This window comes from Syngnathus leptorhynchus, chromosome 7 (genome assembly GCF_054491065.1).
Source record: "Syngnathus leptorhynchus isolate UIUO chromosome 7, UIUO_Slep, whole genome shotgun sequence".
In the NCBI taxonomy this organism is placed as follows: domain Eukaryota; kingdom Metazoa; phylum Chordata; class Actinopteri; order Syngnathiformes; family Syngnathidae; genus Syngnathus; species Syngnathus leptorhynchus.
The window spans coordinates 808,341-831,162 of NC_141201.1; the positions used below are offsets into that span (position 1 = coordinate 808,341).

The 22,822-nt window shown below is 50.1% G+C and overlaps 3 protein-coding genes and 1 long non-coding RNA gene across 14 annotated transcripts in view; 2 read left to right on the forward strand and 2 right to left on the reverse strand.

Annotated features, from left to right (window-relative positions):
* Positions 1-1,917: 1,917 nt before the first annotated feature.
* On the forward strand, positions 1,918-6,029 carry spartb (spartin b). 4 transcript variants are annotated; one of them, XM_085917231.1, is made up of 9 exons: positions 1,918-2,101; positions 2,476-3,189; positions 3,375-3,572; positions 3,942-4,098; positions 4,231-4,425; positions 4,484-4,642; positions 4,727-4,817; positions 4,914-4,934; positions 5,087-6,029. In XM_085917231.1, the coding sequence occupies exons 2-9, from the start codon at positions 2,494-2,496 to the stop codon at positions 5,346-5,348; spliced, it is 1,779 nt and encodes a 592-aa protein (XP_085773357.1). In that variant the 5' UTR covers positions 1,918-2,101; positions 2,476-2,493; the 3' UTR covers positions 5,349-6,029. The 4 variants fall into 4 exon arrangements, with proteins under 4 accessions (XP_085773357.1, XP_085773353.1, XP_085773355.1 ...); XM_085917227.1 differs by lacking the exon at positions 4,914-4,934 and having other exon boundaries at positions 5,141-6,029; XM_085917229.1 differs by lacking the exon at positions 4,914-4,934 and having other exon boundaries at positions 2,491-3,189; positions 5,141-6,029.
* A 340-nt stretch (positions 6,030-6,369) lies between these two features.
* Positions 6,370-14,502, forward strand: dclk1b (doublecortin-like kinase 1b). Its single transcript, XM_085917169.1, has 16 exons — positions 6,370-6,452; positions 7,171-7,553; positions 7,624-7,973; positions 10,354-10,453; positions 10,528-10,644; positions 10,720-10,814; positions 10,929-11,016; positions 11,076-11,242; positions 11,342-11,461; positions 11,543-11,689; positions 12,136-12,269; positions 12,348-12,425; positions 12,487-12,583; positions 12,645-12,725; positions 12,799-12,927; positions 12,997-14,502. Exons 2-16 carry the CDS (start codon positions 7,193-7,195, stop codon positions 13,210-13,212), a joined length of 2,280 nt encoding a protein of 759 aa, XP_085773295.1. The 5' UTR covers positions 6,370-6,452; positions 7,171-7,192; the 3' UTR covers positions 13,213-14,502.
* LOC147053973 (uncharacterized) lies at positions 8,963-14,042 on the reverse strand. The gene is made up of 3 exons (XR_015066763.1): positions 11,479-14,042; positions 9,322-11,401; positions 8,963-9,167 (listed from the first exon to the last, which is right to left on the reverse strand). It is a non-coding gene; the product is annotated as an uncharacterized LOC147053973 (long non-coding RNA).
* Positions 14,503-14,531: 29 nt separating the features above from the next.
* Positions 14,532-22,822, reverse strand: part of LOC147053974 (neurobeachin-like) — an 82,560-nt gene continuing 74,269 nt past the window's right edge. For 4 of the 8 annotated variants that reach the window (XM_085917160.1, XM_085917157.1, XM_085917161.1 and 1 more), the window contains exons 48-56: positions 20,482-20,571; positions 20,014-20,191; positions 19,301-19,372; positions 19,080-19,235; positions 18,305-18,475; positions 16,721-16,822; positions 16,436-16,632; positions 16,214-16,365; positions 14,532-15,656 (exon numbers count right to left, since the gene is read on the reverse strand). In XM_085917160.1, the coding sequence (XP_085773286.1) occupies positions 15,566-15,656; positions 16,214-16,365; positions 16,436-16,632; positions 16,721-16,822; positions 18,305-18,475; positions 19,080-19,235; positions 19,301-19,372; positions 20,014-20,191; positions 20,482-20,571 (1,209 nt within the window). In that variant the 3' untranslated portion in view covers positions 14,532-15,565. Of the gene's footprint in view, positions 15,657-16,213; positions 16,366-16,435; positions 16,633-16,720; positions 16,823-18,304; positions 18,476-19,063; positions 19,236-19,300; positions 19,373-20,013; positions 20,192-20,481; positions 20,572-22,822 lie in introns of those variants that run through there. The other 4 variants (XM_085917158.1, XM_085917159.1, XM_085917164.1 and 1 more) reach the window with 4 other exon arrangements.

The window sequence follows — 22,822 nt, forward strand, 5'->3', positions numbered from 1 at the left end:
CTTCCATGAATTTTCTGCTGGAATCAATGCGCAAATGTGGTAAGTCAAGTGTGAGGACAAAGTTGGATGGGTGAAAGGAAAATGCTGTTTGCACGTCCAGCGGTGTCGTTCAATCACATGACTACTTTTGTTGCGCAACAGGCACGTGTGTATGTGTGTGTTAGCATCTTCACTGCGGGAAAGAGGACACTTACCTCTTTTTTTTCTCTCTTGCTCTTAGCTGCGGAGGCCCATTTAACACTTTAAAGCCCAGAGACTTTCTCGTTTGTATTTCTCCCCTTGTTTCCATTTGAAGATGCTTTTTACTGGCACCTTACTTTGTCTACTTTCATTTGAACTGACAGACTTAGCGATGACATCACTGTGGCGTGCAAAATTTCATGTCAATTTCATTCCCCTTCTGTTATGTTTATTCAAATTGCCAACTCGGAATTAATTTTTATGACCATGAAAGTGTTTTTGTGATTTTCTACTGGCTTATTAATGAAAGACACGGGCAGTGTGGTGGTTTGTATTAACTGGCGATTCCTCGTGCATGAGTGTTCAACTTGTCGGACATCTCAACGCCAATTTGAAAACGCCAAGATTGAAAACAGAATCCAGCATCGAGACAGTTTTATGTTCTTCTTCTTTCCTGACATTTATCTTCCGGCGGCCCCCTTACTGATCTGTCCCGTAAAGCCGCCAGAAATATTTACGAGGCTGATTATGTCACTCTTCAAATATTAGATGGTTTTGGGCGATAGACGTCCGATACGAACCGCTTTTTGAATCAAATTAAAGAATCTCTCCACCGCTGCTTTTAAGCAAGCATGTGTGGGCAATTAGAGATTTGTCACCGCAATGATCACTTCTTCATCATCGGGTCATTCCAGAAGCTATTTGCTTAGGAGCATCCGCCGTGGCGGTCGCTCTCTTTCAACGGGCATCATAAATCACCATGAGAGAGAGCAGGCCCTCCACCTCCTTGTGTGTTTTAATACAGCTCTTCACAAATGGACCCATTTTAGGTCGGTTTCAGACAGCTCAGCCTATGGATAGCGGACGTCAAATTCTTTAAAAGATGTAACAGGCAGTAAATATATTTTCAGAGGTTATTTCGAAACAAAATCAATGCTTTATTGTTCAAATACGGGTCCCAGGCGGAACCACTCAACATGTACGTGTTTTGTAAACATGGTTCTGATGGTGATAAAAAAAAGTTTTCCATAGTGAGTTGGCATTAGTAAAAAAATAATTGAAAGGCAAAGAAATGATAACAGGATTTATGGGCCGCTTTTAATCACAAACACGTTTTTTACAACTAGGATTCGCTGGCCACCATGCTGATCATAAATAACATCATGGTCATTATACGTATACCTAATCGCTTCCATGCATAATTCTGGAAATATACAAGGGTAATAAATTGCTTTTGTTCAAGGGGAAAGAAAAACAAGCATATATTATTTTTGCATTTGAGTTGAGATTTGGCGACCCCTGCGGGCGTTGAACGGTATTACTCACTTCACCGTCATCTTGTACGTGTACGTACAATCACGAGTGTTTGTTGATTGCCATCTCGTGGTGAAAGGCAGGAAACGGCATTGATTTTAATAGTTAAAGGAGCGTCGCTGTCACCAAGCGAGCGTAGACTTCTGGTTAGGAAATTTCAGATTAAAAGGTTTGCTCGTTGTTTTTCGCTGACTTTACCAGGCCTGAATTGATAATAATCATGCTCTGGTTCGTAAACTTCAGATGAAAAGGTGCGATCCTTGTTTTTCGCTACCTTTACTAGACCGTAATTGCTAATAATCATGCGCCAAGTTATAATTTCATAAATATAAAACGTTTATGGGCAATTGAAGAGCGGAATCGAAGGAAGTACTTCAACAATAAAAGTGCTATTGAGCGCTGCCATTTCCGGCATGAAAGAAACCTTCACAATAAAAGACAAACCGGTGGCGCACGGTGTCGCTCCACAGTTCAAGTTGCGTCACCGCGGCTATTGATTGAATTGTTGTTGCGTCGGGTCCATTACATAGTCACTTAAAGCCCCGGGGAGTGCTTTTGTGGAGCCCGTTAAAACGTTTAGCTGAGCGGCTGCTAGCTACATTGGGAGGTAAGTTAACGCCGTTACCACCTAACGGGGAGGGAGGAAGCTAAAGCTAACTGGCTGGCTGGTTGGCGACTGAAGTGTCACCTAATCCCACGTAGTTAAAAGTCCTGAAATCGCGCAGATGAAATGTTTAGCGTTCAAATGTTAGATTGTAAGATTAAAGGCGCTGGCATATGAATTAGTTTGACAAGTTTGGATACGTCATCAATTCAATAAAATATAGTATTCTGTCAAATAGGTCTTGTTTGCGAGTTTTGCATACACGAAAAAAAACAAAAAAAACCACACACTAGAGTGCTTCATTTTCCTCGTATTTGCTTTTGTACATGGAAAACCTTGTGACTGGTGTCTATGTCCTAATCCAATTATTACACAAGTGCCTTCTCGCCGAGGACATGGAGAAGGGGACAGAGGATGCATTTGACCACGCCAGACTGGAGGTGATCAAAGATGGCTACAAGAAGGCCTTTGAGTGCATCAACAAGGCGCTGACGGCCGACGAAGCCGGAGACAAGCATCAGGCCCTGGAGCTCTACAGAAAGGGGCGGAAGCACCTCCTCAGGGCCATCAGCGTGCCGTCTCAAGGGGCCGAGTGCGCGGGCAGCTCCTGGGAGTCGGCCCGGGAGATGCAACAAAAGATGCGGGAGACCCTGGACAACATCACCACACGCCTCGCCGCGTTGGAGACTGCCGCCGACGCCGGGCACGCCGTCTACCCGCGACTCCCTGCCCGAGATGAGCAAGTTAAACCCCCCCACGGAGATACGCCCGCATGCGGCGCCGTGGCTCTCGGGGATCAGCCCCCGGCGTACTCCCCACAGGTGGCCGACGGCCACCTCTCCATCTCGTACGGGACCGAGTCGGGCGAACTGTCGCTGGTGGGTGAGGATTTTTACAGTCGCACCTCCAGCGCCGCATCGACCCCGCAGAGCATGGGCGAGGATGCGGAGGAGCTGCTGTGCATCCCGCAAGGGGTGCAGATCTTCTTTGTGAGCCCGGAGGGGAACGTGAGCGCCCCGTCGTACCCGGGCTACCTGCGGCTGATCAAGTTCACCGAGGATTGCCCCGGTAGACCACCGGCGTTTCTGGAGGTAATTCAGAGCCTCAACTATTGGACCGGACATGAAAGGTCATGAGGGACACATTTATATAATCAATCAGTCATGTGAGCTGTCTCACTATGATGTGATTAAGTCACGAAATGACTTTAGACTTTGAAGCAACACAAATAAATCAATATGTACTGTTGTCATGACGTATTTGTTTCTCTCGGCAGGTGTGCGACTGGCTGTACCCGCTCATGGCGGCAAATTCGCCGGCCCTGCTGTGCAACACCGGCGTCTTCATGTTCCCCGACATGATGGCGCAGACGCCGGGGCACTTTGTAGGCGTGGTCCTATCGGCGGAGTTGCCCGCCGCCGACCGAGAGCTGTTTCGGGATCTGCTGGCTCAGATGACCGACCTCAGAGTACAGGTAAATAGTTTTGAGCTGGCGCAAAAACAAAGAGTTGCGAGCCGGCCTCGCTCGCTCTGCCTCAGCAATGTCGGGATTTGAGCGCTTAAACCGCGCTAATGCTCTTATTGTCGGCCGTCGGAACGAGCCGAGAGCCTCGGCCGCCGCACAAGGTCGTTTTCCGTGCGAGGCTTCTTGCCGATGGAGCCGCTTCCATGTCGGCGAACGGACATTTTTCTCTTCCCTCAAAAAGCCGATCTGAGCCTTTCGGCACAAAGGGAAGCTCTCTTATTTGTAAACAATCGCAGCTTTGTGAGCAGCGACGAGCAGACGAGACGAGCCTCGCTCCGTCTTGAGGTTTTAGCCCTTGTCATGTGTTTCTTCCATCAGGATGTAGACGAGGCCGCCGAGCACGTGAATCTGAGCACCAAAGTGTCCATCCCCGTGCCCGGCGAGGAGCCGAGCCAGGAGGAGACAGCGGCGGCGGCGGCGGATGACAAGAATTTGCCCGAGTGGAGCGAGAAGGTGGCCCACGGGATTCTGACAGGTCAGCCCGCTCTGGGAAAGCTCCAACACAATTAATTCTACAAGGGCAGAAATGATGACTCGCCATCATTTGTATTATTCATATCTTTTGCCGAGTGTGACGAAAAGAATGTCGTGACGACTTGTCTCCCAGGCGCAAGCTGGCTGAGCTGGGGTCTGGTCAAAGGAGCCGAGTTGACGGGCAAGGCCATCCACAAGGGGGCGTCCAAGCTGCGAGAGCACATCACGCCTGACGACAAGCCGGCTCACGTCAGCCCCACCGTCAGCAAAGGCCTCCACGTGGCCAAGCAGGCCACCGGCGGTGCCGTCAAAGTCAGCCAATTTCTAGGTGAGCGCGCTCAGCACGTTTTTCCCCGCCCCCTCCACCGACCGTTGTGTCACCGCAGTGGACGGCGTGTGCGCCGTGGCCGGCCGCGTGGGGCGGGAGCTGGCGCCGCACGTCAAGAAGCACGGAGGCAAGCTGGTGCCCGAGTCCTTGCGCAAAGACAAGGACGGGCGCTCCAACATCGACGGGGCCATGGTGGTGGCCGCCAGCGGAGTGCAAGGTGACTGCACGTCCACATTTCAATGTCACATCGAAATGAGTTTTCACGAGCGAGCTTGCTCATTTCCTTTAAACTGTCGGCCAGGATTTGCCACCATGTGGACAGGTTTGGAAGTGGCAGCCAAGGACATCGCGACGAGCGTGGCGTCCGAAACGGTCACCACGGTGAAACACAAGTACGTAGGTCGCTTCCTTGCTACGTGATAGTGTGCGAGCACGTGTGTTGACGTGTGCGGCTCTGGCCTTTTCCCACCCTTCAATTTGCTTTGCAGATTTCGGGGTCTTCAAACCCTCTGCTGACTTTTTGCTATCAAAATCTGTTTAACACTTTGCACTACTGGCACCACCAGCCTGTCTACTCCATTCCAAATCACGCTTGAAATGAAACGTCCTTTTGGCTCTCTGATTCTCGGCATGCCATCTTTGCACAATAATTCCTCTGGCCTTTCAACCCACCTCGCCCCACCTACCCGCCCCACCCCGCCCTTCCCTCCCAAAGGTACGGCGCGGTGGCCGGGCAGGCCACAGACAACGCCGTCAACTCGGCCATCAACGTGGGCGTGGCCGCCTTCAACATCGACAACCTGGGCGTGAAAGCGGTGGTGAAGCGGACGGGCAAGCACACGGCGCGAGCCATCCTGGAGGACTACAAGCTCCAGGACGGAGCCGACACGCACAACAAACAAGTGGAGAAAGCCAGCAAATAGCCCCGGCCGCACACCGCCTACTCTCTTGCCTTAAAACACATTCTAGATTGATTCCTATTTTTGATGTGGACTACTTACTAATGACTTAACATAACTAACGGGACTTTGATGTTACCTATTTTTATTTATTCTGTGAAATAAATAGGACGTCATATATATTGGATAGTTTTCTATCATCAAAGTCATCGGTTATACTACTGACCACTGTGCCGCAACTACTGTGTGTCCAAAATAGTACACAGCAACCAAAGATGCGAAGCTCGTAGCCATTTTGAGTCAATATTAATGTGGAAAGTGCATAACGGCTCGTTGTGAACGTCGTGCTTATTTCAAAGTGTCGAGGATGTAAGGTGTGTCTAAAACATGGAATGCTGCTCACTATCTGACGCTGCTCCAGTGTTTGAGAAAATCTTTCACAAGGTTTGCTCGTTAACTTCAAACTACCAAGTCAGCAAATGATGACTTTTTTTTTTTTTTTTTTGACGATAAGTGGATTGTGCCTTTCCCAGCCAGCTAGGCGTAATGAAATCAAAACATCACCTTGGTCCCAGGACATTGTGACTCTCAAGGAATGTTGAACAAGGGATTGGAAAACATGGACAATGGCAGAGATGTACAGAAATGAAGGTTATATTTCCTAATTTATGTGAAATTTATTAAATATCTTAAGCATCTTGACAATGAGTGTCATTATTTATGCTAACAAGATTAGCATTCTTTTTTATCTTCATTGCATCAGTGTGAATTAAACTGCTAGTTAATACTGTGAAGTGACTCGAGTTTAAAAAAAAAAAAGCTGGTGACTCCCGATTTGACTGGTAGTCCGGTGAGCACCACCGCAGTGCAATGGCCGAGAAGGGAGGAAAGAGGATGACGATGAGGAGGTGGTAGCAGGTGGAGGAAAGGGGGGAGGAAGGGGGAGGGGGCGCAGCAGGGTGGAGGAGGACACCGGCTCCAGCCCTGCCTCCGAGCCAGCCAGCGAGCAGCGAGCAGCCAGCAAGCAGCCAGCACACGCAAGCAACAAAGAGACACTGGCTCCGTCTGACATCAAATGCATCTGAGCGCAACTTTCAACCTTGACACGCTTCTGCTCACATCTCAAAGGTAGGAAGGAGCAATGCAATCCAATCTAATGCCTCGCCACTGCAGGTTTTTTTTCTGTCTTGCAAGAAAGCAAATTACTAAAGCTGCTTTTTTTCGACGTGCATATGCTGCTAGCGTATTCATTCTTTCAAAAAGAACTGAAGAATAAAAATGCTTGCAGAAGGTCTCCAAACATGCAGCATGGGATGGATGGGATGGGATGGGATGGGTGTGACGTGCTCCTTATGTGTCCGAGCAGCACGGTTGAAGGGGGGGGCCTCTGATGTTCAATGATTCGTGCAGCAAAATTGAAAAGACGTTTCTAGTTGTCTTCCTAACATATCCGTGTTGATTTAGGAACATAAATTAAAGCACACTTAGCAATCTATTCTCTCAGGCTCGTTGAAATTAGCCTATATTGAGGGGGCAGGGGGAGGCAGATTTTTTTAAAACCACAGCAAAAACGAGGAGTAACCTCTCAAATCCCACACTTGCGTTGTCTTACTTTGGTATTAGTCGTCCCCTACCTAGAGCACTGCCACCTGGCGGTGTGGAGGGAGCAATGCAACGTCAACTACAAAAGTACGACGGAGTCGCGGTGTTCGAGTCTGAGGGGTTTTAGTACACGCCCTTATTGCACGGGCAAAGGCGTATGCCGTGCTTTCGTAGTTACATCAGCGCCCGTCGTTGCCCTTTCAATAAATCAAATCAAAGGCCTTGTTTGCTGTGTCTTTATTAGGGCGTGAAAAGAAGGCTCAAACATGGAGCTGGAGCACTTTGATGAGCGCGACAAGGCGCAGCGTTACACCCGCCGGGGCTCCAGGGGCAACGGGCTCCCCAGCCCCACTCACAGCGCCCACTGCAGTTTGTACCGAACCAGGACGCTGCAGGCCCTGAGTTCGGAGAAGAAGGCCAAGAAGGTTCGCTTCTACCGCAACGGCGACCGCTACTTCCAAGGGATCGTGTACGCCATTTCGCAGGACAGGTTCCGCTCCCTGGACGCGCTGCTAGCCGATCTGACGCGAGCGCTCTCGGATAACGTCAACCTGCCTCAGGGGGTTCGGACCATATACTCCGTCGATGGGATGACGAGGATCGCCAGCATGGAGCAGCTGCTAGAAGGTAAGTTCGTTGGGCCGATCGGAACTTTTCCGGTGCCCGCCGCTTTAAGGTGTCACGAAGACTTTTATAGGAGAAAGCTACGTGTGTGCCTCCTTCGAGCCATACAAGAAGGTGGACTACACTAAGAACGTCAACCCCAACTGGTCCGGCGGCGCCAGGACGGCGGCGGGATCCCTCCGCGACCCGCCGTCCCTCGGCAGCGGAGGGGCCGGCTCGCCGGAGACCCGGGAGGGCAAGGATTTCATCAAGCCCAAGCTGGTCACCATCGTGCGCAGCGGGGTCAAGCCCCGCAAGGCCGTGCGCGTGCTGCTCAACAAGAAGACGGCGCACTCCTTCGAGCAGGTCATGACGGACATCACGGACGCCGTCAAACTGGACAGCGGCAGCGTCAAAAGGCTCTTCACGGTGGACGGCAAGGCGGTACGTAGCCCGACGCTCTTTCGCCCATATGGAGCATTGATACATAATTATTTTGAGATATGGATAAGACAATTTAAAGTCCTCGGAAAACCTAACGAGTGAGATCTTAACGAATTGTGTCGATTTGTGGAAAGAGGAGAAATGTAGCAAATGTCGACGCAGGAAGTTTTGGCCAGACGCCGACAATCTCGTATTGCAACTTTGTATCGGAAAACAGATGCAACTACTTTTCGATCCATTGGGAACGCCAAATGGGATTTTCCCGGATGTGCTTCTTATGCAAGCGAGCAAGCAAGCTGCATCTGCTAACACAACGGCAGCCGATCAATTCTTTTTAGTGACTCGCCTCTCGTGTTCTCCACATCAACGGACAGACGGACCAATAGTTAGCAAGCTAGCTCGCTAGCTGGACAGATTGCTGCTCACCAGCCTTGACCATATGACAAAAATCTAATGACTGTGGCCACCCCTCCTCTTCTCTCCCCTCCCCTCCTCTCTGATGGTGTCTCTGGTTTCCATGGCGATGTGCTTTCCTGAGCCGGTTGCTAAGGAACTGCTGCAGAGCGCTGCTGCAGGCAGCCGTGTCGGGGCTGCGACTGCGTACTATGGTAGCGCGCGTGCGCTAGACTGCTATGTGATGCGGCAGCACGAAGGAGCCCTCATCTCGGTTTCGAGCGTTCCCCCGTGACGTCACACGCACTTCCCTCGTGTCATTAAATGGCTTCTAATGGCAAATGTGAAATTGAGCACCAAGGGAGCGGATTGGGGATGAAAACGCAACTTTAAGCCCCAGCCAGCAATACACGCAACAATCATGCGAGTTTAGATGGAAAGAGAGGAAAAGTCGAACCAGGCCACTGGTGATTGTATTGATTTGTCGCGCCCGCCGGCTCAGTGACACAGCAGCTCCATCGGGTCTGCTAGCCCCCCCCCCGCCCGACACTCTCATGCGTATCGACTGACTGAGTGAGTGAGTGAGTAAGCGGCTGGGCCCGATAACAGACGGTGCAACATTTGCGCTCAAGGCTCTTGGTAAGGTTTTCTCAAACTTGGCCACCGGCCGCCTACCTGACACCGATGAAAGGCATCCGTTGCTGTGCTTGCGGCAACATTCATTTGTGGGCTTGTTTTGGCTCAACATTTTCCTCCATTTCCTAGGGTTGGGGTCTTTCTTTTGCGGCCCATTTTCTCCACCTATTAGCAAGATGTTAAAAGTTAGATGAGATTTTGCTCATTTACTACTAAAGAATACAGAACATTTGGTTGAGTTCCTTTTGTTAACAAAATGGCTGGGTGACACAGACACGAGCATCCAAGGGCAGAGTTGCATAATAAAGTGACGAAGTACCTTTATGCACCCAGGCACTGTCCACCTCTGGTCATAGTTTTTTTTTTTTTTGAAGGGAGCTCTGATACTTTCATGCATGCATGGATGTATTGATGGAGGTTTCCACCGTGTCCTGCGTGTGGTGGCTGGCCGAGGTGTGCTGAGACGCTCAACGTACCTGCACGGACGTTGCAGTCGTTGCTTTTGGCTTTTCACTTGTCAATCAGTGCCGATGTCATGCATGAAGGCGGCGTGGACGTTTTTCACGCTCGCTCCACGGCAGCGGTATCTAGTTTGCAACTTCTGCTCCGCACACCTGCACGGCCGCGGATCAATCGTTTACCTTGAGGCAACATGGCCGTCGCGCATGCGCACTTCGCTGTTGTAAAAATAGAAACTCTGGTTCTTATCCAGCAAGTTCTACTTTATATTTAGCTCTTCAAACAAAAGCTCTGATGCTCTGCATCAGAAGGGAACCGTTTTAGAATTTCTGCTGCAAAATGCGCCTCAAGAAAACGAACTTTTGCGTTTAGCGGGCGGAGGGGGGCCGTGCCTTCCTCATCTTGTCTTACCTTATGTCATCTTGTCTCCACGTCTCCTTGGCAACGGTCATCGTTAAAGCTCCCCACCCGCTGCGTTTTGGAGGAGGGGCGAACTTGCTGGGGGTCCGCTCCGCTGTGCTCAAGCCGCGCTCCAGTCTTGATGACGTCAGGACATTATTATTATGATGATGCACTAACTGCTCGTGTTAAACTAGCAGGGATGCTCTTCCGGTGAAAGGAAATGAGAGCTTTGGTTAAGTGTATCAAGATCAGCTTTTAAGGAGAAGGGCAGGACTCCATGAGTGTCTTTTGATTTATTTATGACTGCTGAGTCGGCTTCATTTGAATGAAAGCAGCAGCTGCATCCACTAAGACATTTGTTTAGTGTCTATTTGCAAGCTTTTATGAAAGATGCTTTTCAAGTGCGCAATCACGACTAGTATGCACGCGCCCTCTAGTGGCAAACAAAAGAATGCAGTTTACAGTATTGGAGTGTGTTCATGTTTTGCAGGTGACGTGCCTTCAGGACTTTTTTGGGGAAGACGACATCTTTTTTGCTTGTGGACCCGAAAAGTACCGCTACCAAGATGACTTCAGTTTGGACGAAAATGGTAAGTGCCGGTTGGTTAGCTTTGCTGCGCTAGGGTGGCTCAAATCGCAGCTTTTTTTTTTTTTTTTTTTCTAGATTGCAGAGTGGCCAAGTCGGGCTCATACGGTCGGCTCCCCTCGGTGCACGGTCGTTGCTCTCCAAGAAGTGGCGCAATGTCTCGCAGGAGCAAATCACCTTCATCAATTGGCTCAGGTGAGGTGACCAACCTGCCGTGACTAAGTTTTTAGGATGGAAGCTGACAAGTGTCCGGCCGCTCATTTTCCACAGCCAATGGAACTGCGGGCAGTCAGCTGTCCACTCCTCGATCGGGGAAATCCCCTTGCCCGTCTCCCACCAGTCCAGGCAGTCACAGGAGACGCCAGGTAGCGGCGGGGAATCGTAAACAATACACAAAATTCCCAAATGGTGTCAGTGATGTCATCATTTCTGCAAAATTTCTGACGCGTTAGTTTCCTTTTTGTCGTTGTTGTGGTCAGGGCTCGCAGCACAGCGGCTCGTCCCTCTCGCTGGCCTCGACCAAGGTGTGCAGCTCCATGGACGAAGGCGACGGACCCAGCAGCGAAGGTGAGGCCGGACGCCTGACTGCAAGAAGAAAGGAGCTGATATCATGATCCCCCCCTTAGCTGAGCCCATGGACGAGTCGTCTGTCCCCGCATCCATCGCCGAGCGCTACAAAGTGGGCCGCACTTTGGGCAGCGGCAACTTTGCTGTGGTGCGAGAGTGCGTGGAGAGATCCACGGGACGAGAATACGCCCTCAAGATCATCAGCAAGGAGAAATGCAGGGGGAAGGTATCTCTTCTTCTGCTTCTGCAGCCAGCCAGAATTTTGCGTTTTGGATTTGGAACGAGCTGAGCTTTTGCGTCTGTTTGACTTTTATGCGCTGCGCAGGAGCACATGATCCAGAGCGAGGTGTCCATCCTTCGGCGCGTCAAACATCCCAACATCGTCCTGTTGATCGAAGAGATGGACACCGGCAATGAGATTTATCTGGTCATGGAGCTGGTCAAGGTGGGAGAAGGATTCACCAATAGCCAACTTTGGTCTTGAATGGCAGACTTTGAAGCGAAGCTTCCGCTGCATTTGTGGCAGGGGGGCGACCTGTTTGACGCCATCACCTCGTCCAACAAGTACACGGAGCGAGACGCCGGCTGCATGCTCTTCAACTTGGCCAGCGCCGTCAAGTACCTGCACGGCCTCAATATCGTCCACAGAGACATCAAACCTGAAAACCTGCTGGTAAGCAAAAAAAAAAACATCGCAACGCCCTTTAAATTGACTGTTTGACATTCTTAGACATTTTCTAATTTCTCATTTTGGTTGAAAAACTCCCTAGTGACTGTTTTCGTGCTCAGACCACAGGCGTGCTGAATATTCAAGTATTAGCGCCCTCTTGTGGCCAAGAAGCATGCTGAAGTCAGGGGAGGAGTTTCATACCTTGACGAATAAAATCAAGTCCTTGGTTGCCGTCTTGTGGCATCTATTGACAATTACAAGCCATCAATGCTTTGGGCTTTTTCAAATTGAACCCAAAACATCTTTCTCAGCAAAATGTGTCTTTCTTTGTCCTTGGAAAGATTAGAAATGATTTTTCTTCAGGGGGAAAAAAAGAACTTTTAGATTTCCAAGTTTGCTGCCAACTTTGAAATGGAGCTTACATGATCATTGTGCGCTTTTGGGCAAAGGTTTACCAGCACCACGACGGCAGCAAGTCTCTGAAGCTGGGCGACTTTGGCCTGGCCACCGTCGTCAACGGTTACCTGTACACCGTGTGCGGCACGCCCACCTACGTGGCGCCGGAGATCGTGGCTGAGAAAGGGTGAGTGAGGCCTGCCGTTTTTCTTTTGGTCCATTGCGCTGCTGTCCCTCCCTCATGGTGTTTCCTGTTCCATTCCAGGTATGGACTGAAGGTGGACATTTGGGCCGCGGGTGTTATCACGTACATCCTGCTGTGTGGCTTCCCGCCTTTCAACTGGTAGGTGCTCCCGCATCCTGGAACAAAGCACAATTGGCTGAACCTTGACGCCTTTGCACAGCGACGGCGAGGATCAGGACGTTTTGTTCCGAGAGATCCTGAAAGCTCAACTGGAGTTCCCTTCGCCGCACTGGGACGGCGTGTCGGACTCTGCCAAGGTGGGTGCGGCGCCGGGTGGGGAACCGGTCGCCTCGCTATAACGCACTCTGTGGCGTTCAGGAGCTCATCGGGGGCATGCTGCAGGTGGATGTGGAGCGAAGGCTGTCGGCCGCGCAGGTGCTGGAGCACCCGTGGGTCAACGTAAGGTCACGCCACGCCACGCGCCGCGTCGCTCGCCGCGCTTCCTCAAAGCGGCCCGTCTTTGCTTTCACAGGAGGACAGCGTGCCGGAGAACCAACAGCAGCTGCCGGTGGCCTTGAGGATCAAGAAGAACTTCTACACCGGAGTCAAGTGCAGCGGCGGCGGCGGCAGCAGCACGGCGGCGGGCGTCATGCTCATCGCTGTCAGTGTGCAGACGCTAAGCAAAAGATTGTTCTTTTCAATGACCTGCTTTCTTTGTTTCCTGTGACAGAACACGCCGCTGGACAAGGAGAAACAAGTGTTCCGTCCTCGACAATATCATCCCGAAGGCAAGTTCCCGTGCGGCGCTCGCCCTCCCCATGTCTCCTCGGCGCCCGCCGTGGGCTCCAACCCCGCCGTCCTGTCCCCCGCCGACTTCACGTCCGAGTCGGACGACTATTCTCCGGGTTCGGCCGACACGGTGCGCTCGCCCGTGTCTCCGTTCTGAGCGGATTAACTTGACTCAAGAGCGCCCCCACGAGCCACGATTGTATTTGTTTTCAAATTGTGCGAATGTTGAAGAGCAATGGACGGCGTGCTTCTGCCAGCCAATATGGCATCATTGCCTTTTAAGTCATGTTTTGGGAAAACAAGCTCACTGGGGCAATTTTGCTGTGAGGGTCACAAAGTTATTTTGCGAGCATGATTTTTGCATTTTTGTTCCATTTCACATGAGACTACCAGATCAAAGCAATTTGTAGCTCCATTTCGCAACTGATCCAACTTTCATTTGGGACATCCGGGGAAGCGTTTAGCAGACTTCCGTTAGCAATGCAAGTCCCTTCAGGTTGCCCATTTCTTGAAAGCATTCCAACTTAATTCCACGCTTGAACAATGGACTCAATGCCTGAGCATTTCATCACTTCAGCGTCAGCTCTTCAGTATTCACACGCAATTTGTACAATTCAAAACAGAGTTACAGTTGGCAAGTTCTACTCGCTCGCTCACCTGTTGCAGCCTTTTAGCCTACAGAAAGGCGCCCGCTTGCGGTCAAGATGGAGTACTGCAGGAAGGCCAACCTGCATGATCTCACGTGACTTTGAGCGAGCTGTTGCTGCACTACCGAGGGTTGCGATGCATAATGTTCAGTTCAACCTTCGAGTGGATGGAGCCAAGAATTTGCTGCTATAAAGTTGTCACAACAGGTGTTACCTATGCTGCTTATTTGTTTTTCAAATAATTCGCTGCACTGCAATAGCACAAGTTGAAAGTGCAATTAGAGGTGTCGGCTCGCGAAAAGCACAGAGAGAAAAGTCAAGCAAAAGGTGAAAAATACAACGGAAGTTAGACGGACTGCATGTAGCACAGCACTTCCGGTCAAACGTGACTTTTTCTTTCTTTCTAAGGTGAGGGAGGGAGGGAGGCTGCGTGTCAAGTGCATGTGCGCGCGCATCTTGCGTCCATCCATCCTATGTTTGTGTCCATGTTTGTGTCCATGTTTGTCCTGCGGCTCGTTTGTTTGTCCTCTTTGTTTTGTAAGGGCTGCTGAAATGTTGAAATGAAATAGCCCAAAGCTTTTTCCTTTTTACATTTGATCTGCAACGTCAGTAATGTAACAAGAGAGGAATGTGCCTGTAACTATTCCCGACATCCATAATCCGTCCGAATATGATGTCACCATGGATGAGCTCCTTTCTACAAATTGTTGCCTGCTCGCCCATTAAGTGTGTGCCCGAGGTCTGAAAATGTGTCTGTGAATGAGTTTCCCCGCCTTTTAAGATCAGGAATAAAGGATAAAAAAAAGACTCTTGAAACATATGTCTCTTTTTTTTAATTTAAACGTATTAAAAGGATCCAAGTGATGTGGGCAAACAATTGCAGCATGACTTTTTGAAAGCGAAGTCCTGCTATAACGGATTCGGACAGAAGGGGGCAGTATACGCACGCGGAAAAGAAAACATTCAGCAATAGGAATTCAGTCATTTTGAAACACGTTTCGTCCGAAGACATCATCCCAGACATTTTTTTAAAAATCAAAAATGCAACTGAGAAAAATAGATACAAGTCAAACAAGCATCATGGCACATATGAAACATTCACAAAGTGAACAAATTAATAAATGAAATGATTCTCAACTGAAAACCTCTCGCAAGTTTGCCAAAAAAACATGAATCAATTTGCATATTGGATATTTGTTATTTCTAAATTTCATGTTAGTACTGCACAGTTCCTTTTAAGTTTCATATTGCTTCCCAGCACACCCGATTTTTAAAGTCACTTTTGAAATAGACAAAGGTACTTCAAAATTGTTTTGAAATAAAATAAGAGTCTGAAGCATCACGTTGACGCTCAATTTAGCTGAGCCTGCATTCATTATGATGTTGATCTCATTTTCTAAATGTTAATAACAAGAGGAGGGTTCTAATGTCAGTGACAACATGGCGGCGTCTGCATGTACAAAAATCACCACGTTGAGAACCTGTTGGAACATTCCCCCCCCCCCCTTTTTAGGAGTTAAGAGGCGCCACCATTTTGGCCTCAGCACGTCTGTAAGAAAAAAATAATTTTCTGGCTTGTAAATACTTGTGACTCTCTCCAATTCTATGGAAGATGGAAACTCCCAACAGTTCCGAATGTTTAAGATGCACAAGCTGACACAAATAAAAGGATTTCCTTGACCAAAACCACCAATTGTCTTGTTGGGTTGCCCATTTTGTTGCATATTTACACGTTCTGGTTGGCTTCCCTGAACTGCGGCTGGTGACGCGAGACCAGCAGAAAGCACGTCCATACTGAAGGCAAACCCGTTCTTTGCTTCACCGAGAACACGTCGGACGCTCCAGGTCCGCCGTGCCGGGGGCTCAGTATCTGTGTTGGTGCTCGTAATGCCAGCGGTTGAAGTCGATGTTGAACGCTACGATACTCCCTGAGGCCATCCCGGTGATCAGAGTCCTACGGGGAACACCGATAAATACATCAATGTAATCATCACAATTATGAAGAAATCATTTTTAAGCGCAGTGGAAGCATTACAAAGTGTTTGGGTCAAAGGTGAGTCCTAAAATATGATTATCATAACACGTGACCGACCCCACGTGGCCTTCCGGAGCGGCTCCCGCTTTGACGTCACGCCGGCTTTGAGCCCCCCAGCCAGCCCTGTCGTCAGACCTGCCTGCCTGATGCGCACGAGTGTGCACAAGTGTGAGTGTGTGTGGTCATTTATCACAGCAAAGTGAAAAAGGAGAATTTGGAATGGACAAAGAAGCCAGTGTCAAGTTGACTCGCTACAGGGCACAAGTCTCCACTTTTAAGGGCGCTCCTTTGCTAAGTCAAAGTCAAACTGACAAGTGTGACACAAACAGGCACCGTGGTGCTTTTTCCTCCGGCAAGTCAAAGAGCCTATTTGTTGCAACACTACATTGAATTATAGCCATATTCTCTTTGAATATCTGGATGGGAGGATCTTCAAAACAACAATCAAAGGCGGCGTTTGGACACTTTCTGCTGACCTTTGGTCATGTGACAGGTCCATGGCTCGGATGGCGGCGTCGCAGGCCGGGTACACGTAGAGCGGCTTCAGGCTGCACGCCTGCCATACTTGGAGCACGCCGTTGTCGCCGCCCGTGGCCAGATTGTGCCCGTCGCTGCTAAGCACCATGGCCTGCGCCCCAAAAAAACATTTGGCACTTGGACAAAACCCGATGAATTTCTCGGCCCTCGTTGTTGCTGACCCTGGTGCTGTCGCGCAGCTCCATGTGGGCCAGCGGCTTGCCGTTGACGCTGAAGTTGCAGAAGCGTCCGCGCTCGTAGTAGACGATGCAGTGGCCCTCGCTGGACACCGAGATGAGGCGCGGCTGCCGCCAGCTCTCGGGAGCCTCCAGCGCCCGCAGCAGGTCCCCCGTGATGGTGTGCACCAGGCACGGACCGTCTGGGAACACGCACACCAATATGGATGAACAAATAAGGAAAAGTGTCACTACTTTGTTTGACAGGAAATGGCAAGCGCGTGAGCTAACCTTTGGCCCCGCTGATGACCAGCCCCAGCTCGGCACACACCGCCACGCACGCCACTTCCTGGTCGTGACCCGTGAGGACAGCTCGCGGCGCCGGGTAGTCGCCTGCAACAAGGCACGCGCTCAAATTATTGCCACGTACCCAAAAGACCCCACAGCCATGTCTGTCTCGTGAAGCACAGCGGATAGGGAGCAAGTGCGCCCCCGAGTGGCGATCAGAAATACAACACTACGCTGAACCAGACTGGGGACATTTCCTGAAATGAGACAAATCTCATTTCAGACCATTACGGCAAATCCGAACACAGAGTCCTACCGTCGCAGCTTCACTCATGAAGACAAGCTAATGCTACTCTTTGGGGCTAATCCCTTGGGTCACATGTGTGAGTGACAATCTGAGCGCCGCACCCGCCTCCCGCACGTCCGTGATGGATGTGGTCCCACGGAGACCACGCCGGACCCTGAGCCGTGCTGTCAGTGCAGGCAGCTGCTCTGAGGATGATGTGGGTGGGCGAGGGGGGCTTTGATGAGGACAAGTGTCACAGGAAGCCTCTGGGGAGCTAACAAGGGAGCTGGAGCCGCTCACCTGCCCGACTAAAAAAAAAATTCAATCTCCCCGCCTCAGTCGCCTTCACCCTGGGGACCAACGCAACTCGCTCGCCTGGTGGTGGCGTCGGGCCGGGGGAGGGCGGGGGGATCTGATTGAATCAGAATCACAATTTTAAGGATCTGACACATCCAGACCCCTTTTTGTATTCACATGACCTCAACTCAGAGCGCCAAGTGATTAAGTCCAAATTGAGGATTTGGCTTGAGCGGAAAAGAAATACCAGAAAATTAAAATGAAATTAAAAATGACCAGAAAAGCTGTGTAATTGCTTATTTACACCAGCAGAGGGCGGTAATCCAGGTTTCTTGCAGTTCAATTCTTGCTATGGACACACAAAATCAAGCTCCTCCCCATAGTTTGGCACCAAGATGCCACCAGATGGCGCCAAAGCTATATTACATCAGACAGACATGGTTTTGGCAAATAGGCAACCTTGAGAATCGCAAAGCACAAATGTGTGGGCTTCACTTTTTTGACACCATCAACAAACTATGAGAAAATAAACCCTTGAAATAATCGTAGCTTTATTTATAGTGTGCTTCTCATCATTGAAAAAAAATACATCATTTACAAAGATAAGAATTCAAAACATTTCAGAGCTAATTAAGTTGCTTACTACTCTAAAACAAAATTTGGGGGGGAAATGCTTTAAATTGGATGTCTTCATTTTCCGCTAAATGGGTTAAAATGACAATCTGTAAAAACAAGTGCACGTTTAATTGTTGAAGAAGACATTTGTGGGAGCGTTGAAGATGCTCGCTCGGTAAGCAGCGCGAGCCACAGGGGAATTCTCTTTTCCCGCTGCAACAAACACGCCAAGCTCTCCTCGGCTAATTGGACTCAGCTCAGCCGAAATTCTTAATTAGCCGTTGCCGCTTCTGTCAACTTCATCAAACCCCGGACTTGCGCGTGGAATGTGTGACCCCCCCCCCCCCCCCCCCCCGGCCCATTAAAAAAAAAAACACAAAGCAACTTACCGTTGACGGGGTTGTCGCCGATGATGTGGTGCCTGCCGCTCCAGTACCACAAAAGAAGAGTCGCGTCTCTGGAACCCGACACGATGTAGCAGTCGCCCCCGATGTAGGACTCGGAGCGCGCCAGACACGTCACCACGTCCCAGTGCCCGAACACGATCTGGGTCAGCTTTCCTGCGCGGGACAAACGTTGTGACGTAAATACGTCGATTCAAATACCTTGAAAAAATACGACACTATTATGGTTCGGCTTTTTTGTTGTTGTATGTCACGTCTCGCTCTACTCAAACTACCGCCGAAGAAGACTCAGATCTTAAGTATCGGAGACTGGTATCGTCAGGCTCATTGAGTATCCGATACCTTCAAATATATGCTACTGATACTCTGTCAGCCAACATGAATTAAGATTGACAAAAACAAAGGACATTTTCACGCTAGTTTTAAAGATGAAAAATGTTGTTTCTCTAATTTGATTTCATGAAAGATTCCAAAGCCAGACATTTTGGGCTGATGCCCATTACGTACGTCAAAGGGAAATAGCATCTTACTCATCTGTGTTTATACGAGTGCACTTTAGGAAAAAAAAACAATATTAGGCCCATCTTTGCCTTTCTATTCAAACTGTCTCCTTAGCGGCTTATTATTAAAATGCAGATGTGATGTCTCAAAGTGCTCGAGGGCCATCAATTAGCGAATAGCCGAGCTGTACTGCATTAGGACGGCAAAGTATTGACAGCGTCCTCCACGCGCCAGCGCGCCCACCTTTTGCGCGCCCCACCTGTCTCGGAGGAGTACACGCGGAAGCTCTTGTCCCAGAAGCCGCACGCCAGGATGTAGCGGTTGTCAGCTGTCACCACAAAGCATTGCGTGCTGATCTGGATGCTCTGGTCCACTAAGTCTGTGATCTGACGCTTGTTGCTCGCAGCGCCGTTGGCTGCGGCAAAGGAGGACACGTGTCGACACAAGCGCCGTTTCGCCAAAACAAGTAGAAGGACTCACCGATCAGCGGGTCCATCTCGATCGGGAGATGATGAGCCTGCTCCAGGGAATATCCTGGCGCTCCTCGAAGGCCTGGAAAAACAAAACAAAACAAAAAAACGGACGCATTCGGTTCAGTTTGAGTGATAGGAAGCAAAGCGGTACAAATACTTCAGCTTTTGGCAGATTCTTCCAAAAAGGGACTTCATTGCCAGTCTCAATGAAGTAAACATAATGCTAACAAACGATGCTATTTCCCATAGATGGCCTGAATTGACAGTGAAGTAAACATCATGCTAATAAACTATGCTAGACTCTAGCACCAAAGCAAAGACCTCGAATTGTGTTAGACAGAGCAGCGTCAACACATCAGAGGGAGTTGAAGGTGAGGAGGGAGGGGATGAAAGGCCGCTGGATGCCAACATCCAAATGAATGAAGACAGGAATAAAAACCATGCAAAGCGCATTTCCTCTCTGCCCAAAATGGCGGGCGGCTGCGCTCCGCAGCTGCCCTCATTAGGGCCACTTTGACAGCTGGGAAGTGTGTGTGAGGAGAATGCTCGGCCTGATTTCCAAGCAAGCATTGCGTTGGCCCCCTGACCCGGAGGTGGGATGGGGGGGGGGGGACGAAAGTGGGGCGCCGCGGTTCACACGCCGGCAAGAGGCAACATGTGGAAACACTCTTCACCTGCCCGGGTGTTTTTTTTTTGTTTGTTTTTTAACGGGCCACTCACCGAGCGTGTTGTGCCATCGGTTGACGGCAAAGAGGCGACTGCACGTGACGGTGACCACGGCCGGCACGGCCAGGTGCGGCAGCGTGTTGGCGGCCACGTGCGTCACCGGCGAGTTGGACGGGAACTTCAGCACCATGATGACGTCTTGCTGCAGCTGGTCCTTGAACATCAGCGGACTCTGGGAAGACATCAGGTAGCGTGCAATTCAGTTACCATTTGAGACGGAACCCGGGTGTCGACGTTGCCGTGACGACCGGGCGGGACACAGCTGGATATGGGCCTTGAGCTATACTTTGCTCACTTCTGATTTCAGGTGTGCTATCTATCATTCTTAATCTTTAGGGTGATTGGACAAAAAGCATGTCACGTGTTATGAAATTCATTCAATTATAAGGGGGTTGGGGGAGCAGAAGATGTCTCCTTCAAATCATCCAGTCCTTCCTCTCCCAGCATGCTCTCTGCTCTCACCAGGTGCATGGCGGAGCTGCGTGGAGGATGTGGCTCGATGAGCAAGTGAGATGGCGTCTGTCCAAAGCTCCGGATCTGCGCCTCCGTGGCCTGCGGGTGGGAAAGCCAGAGAGCGCGTGCGCCAGAGAGAGAGAGAGGGCTGCTGTCAGAGTGGATATGCGTCAAAGTGATGGGTCAATGCGCTACTTGCACTGCAGTGGGGGGGGGGGGCGCTCCCGGACCCCGCCCCCACCCCTCTCTATCCTCACCCTGCAGAGTCATCCAAGTGTTAGTATGGAAGAGACAGGCCTTTTCCTATTAACATGCTTGGCTTAACCCCCCCTCCCCTCGCTTCCCCATTTGCAGGCGCCCCGGCTTGCGCGAACGCTAACCTGGACTGACATCCCAGCCAGCCAGCCAGGCCGCTGCGCTGCTTCGTGTTATCGTGCGGGAGACAAAGAAAAGGCCGTGTGCAAACGGAGAACATGTTTACCAAGGCTAAAATCAAGTCCAAAGTACAGGAGGGTCGTTCGGAAGGCGGGCTATTCACAGATGCCAGCAAATGCGCAACGAGAATGGCAAGCTAGGCCATACTTCAGCACTTCCTCCGTCTTACGCCATCAACTGCAATGCAAAGCTCCTTTAGCGTGAGGACTTGAAATCACACGCAGCCAATGGGCGGCACATGCCGAGGTGATTCCGGATGAGGACAGGCCACCTGCGAGTGCCCTCCAGTCCGACAAGTTCCTCTCTCCCTGCAGTCGCTTTCAATCTGGCACAAGGCTGTTGAAAAAGTTGTTGCTGAGCACATTGGGGCAGAGAAATAAAGGCGCCATCCGTGTGCCTGCTTCATCTCTGACATATCAGGCTAAAAACATCTCAGCATTTGAAAAATAGCACTTTCCAATTTCTAATACAATTGCTGCCAATAATTCAAATGCTAAAGCTCTAATTATAAATGGAATTATAGATTTCACTTGACTCTTACAGATCACACGACAAGAAAAATACACAAGCAAAAGATTTTGCCCGAGCTTTTCCAAGCAGTGCCGTGGAGGGAGCTCTGGCATGCAACAACATCAAGCGTGTGAGTGAGACAGACAGACAGACAGACAGAAGGAGGACGCGCGTGTGCGCGCGCCCTCTGCTTGACCCGCTAAGCAGCGTGGGATCACCTGAAGTCGACAACTCAAAGTGGAAGGAATACTGCTGAAGCCAGGACAAGCACTCTCCTGAGCTTTAGCGGCAGAAACATACACACGCTAAATCCAAAAATGGATGCACTCTTTCATTGGCCGTTACTGAGCGAGGGCGCCAACATTTGATGACTATTTTCTTTTCATATATTTTGATCACACACACGTGATATCCATTGTCCTCCACATGACTTCCATAAACTCATTCACTGCCATCCCAGTTCATATCTTTGACATCTATATCCGTCAATGGCACTGAGTGAGTTAAAGGTCAAACGATGACACATTTTCCAATACGACCTTCCATGTCTGCTACCACTCAAGCTTTTTTGTCTTTGTCGTCTCATAAACACTCAATGATTGGGGGGGGGGGGGCTAAAAGTTTGACTGATGATGAATTTGTCCGCCCCGTCCCCAGCGGTGGGAAAGCGAGGCTACGGGCTGTCATGTTTTGGGGACGGGGCGCCCCCACCTGACAAGCGGCCTACGCTGGCATTTGCTGTCGTGGCCGTTTACGTAATTCGTCAGCTGTCGGCCGGCCGCGGATGAATCGATACGGCCGTTTTCCCACGGAGGAAAATCCTCCGTCCGCCTACAAAGGGATAATTGTGTATTTTTGAACGCTGGAATACGCAAACACGAGCTCATTCTCTTTTTGTAAACGAGGGGCACGTTCTCCGGCGAGAAACACAATTCTTAATTGGTGTTAAGAAGATTTGAAATAGATCGCTCACAACGAGCCGGCTCGCCCTCCGACGTTTATCTCGACGTCCCGTGTTCAATTAGACTCGACAATTGGCAACCGTGCGGATTAAAAAAGACAAAAAAAATGGTGCTGGGATCAAGCAAATCTTGGCGTGAGCCATTTGCATAATGGTCACTTGATAAATAAAGGCGCGGCTGGAAGTGACAGTATATAAATGAGTTGTTTTGCAGGCGGCAGATGGCGGCTATCGCAGGAAAAGGGACTCTTCCCGCAAAAGACCCACAATGCACGGCAGCTGCCGCCGCCACCGCAATTAAGCTATTCACAAGTGGCACGCCGCAGCTCATAGATATTCAATTAATGCCAGGAGAACAAGGAGAAGCACCCGCTCGCCTATCCACGGCCTGACCTCTGCCCATTGATCACAGTCATCGATCCCCGTTGAAAGCCGAGGCCCCTT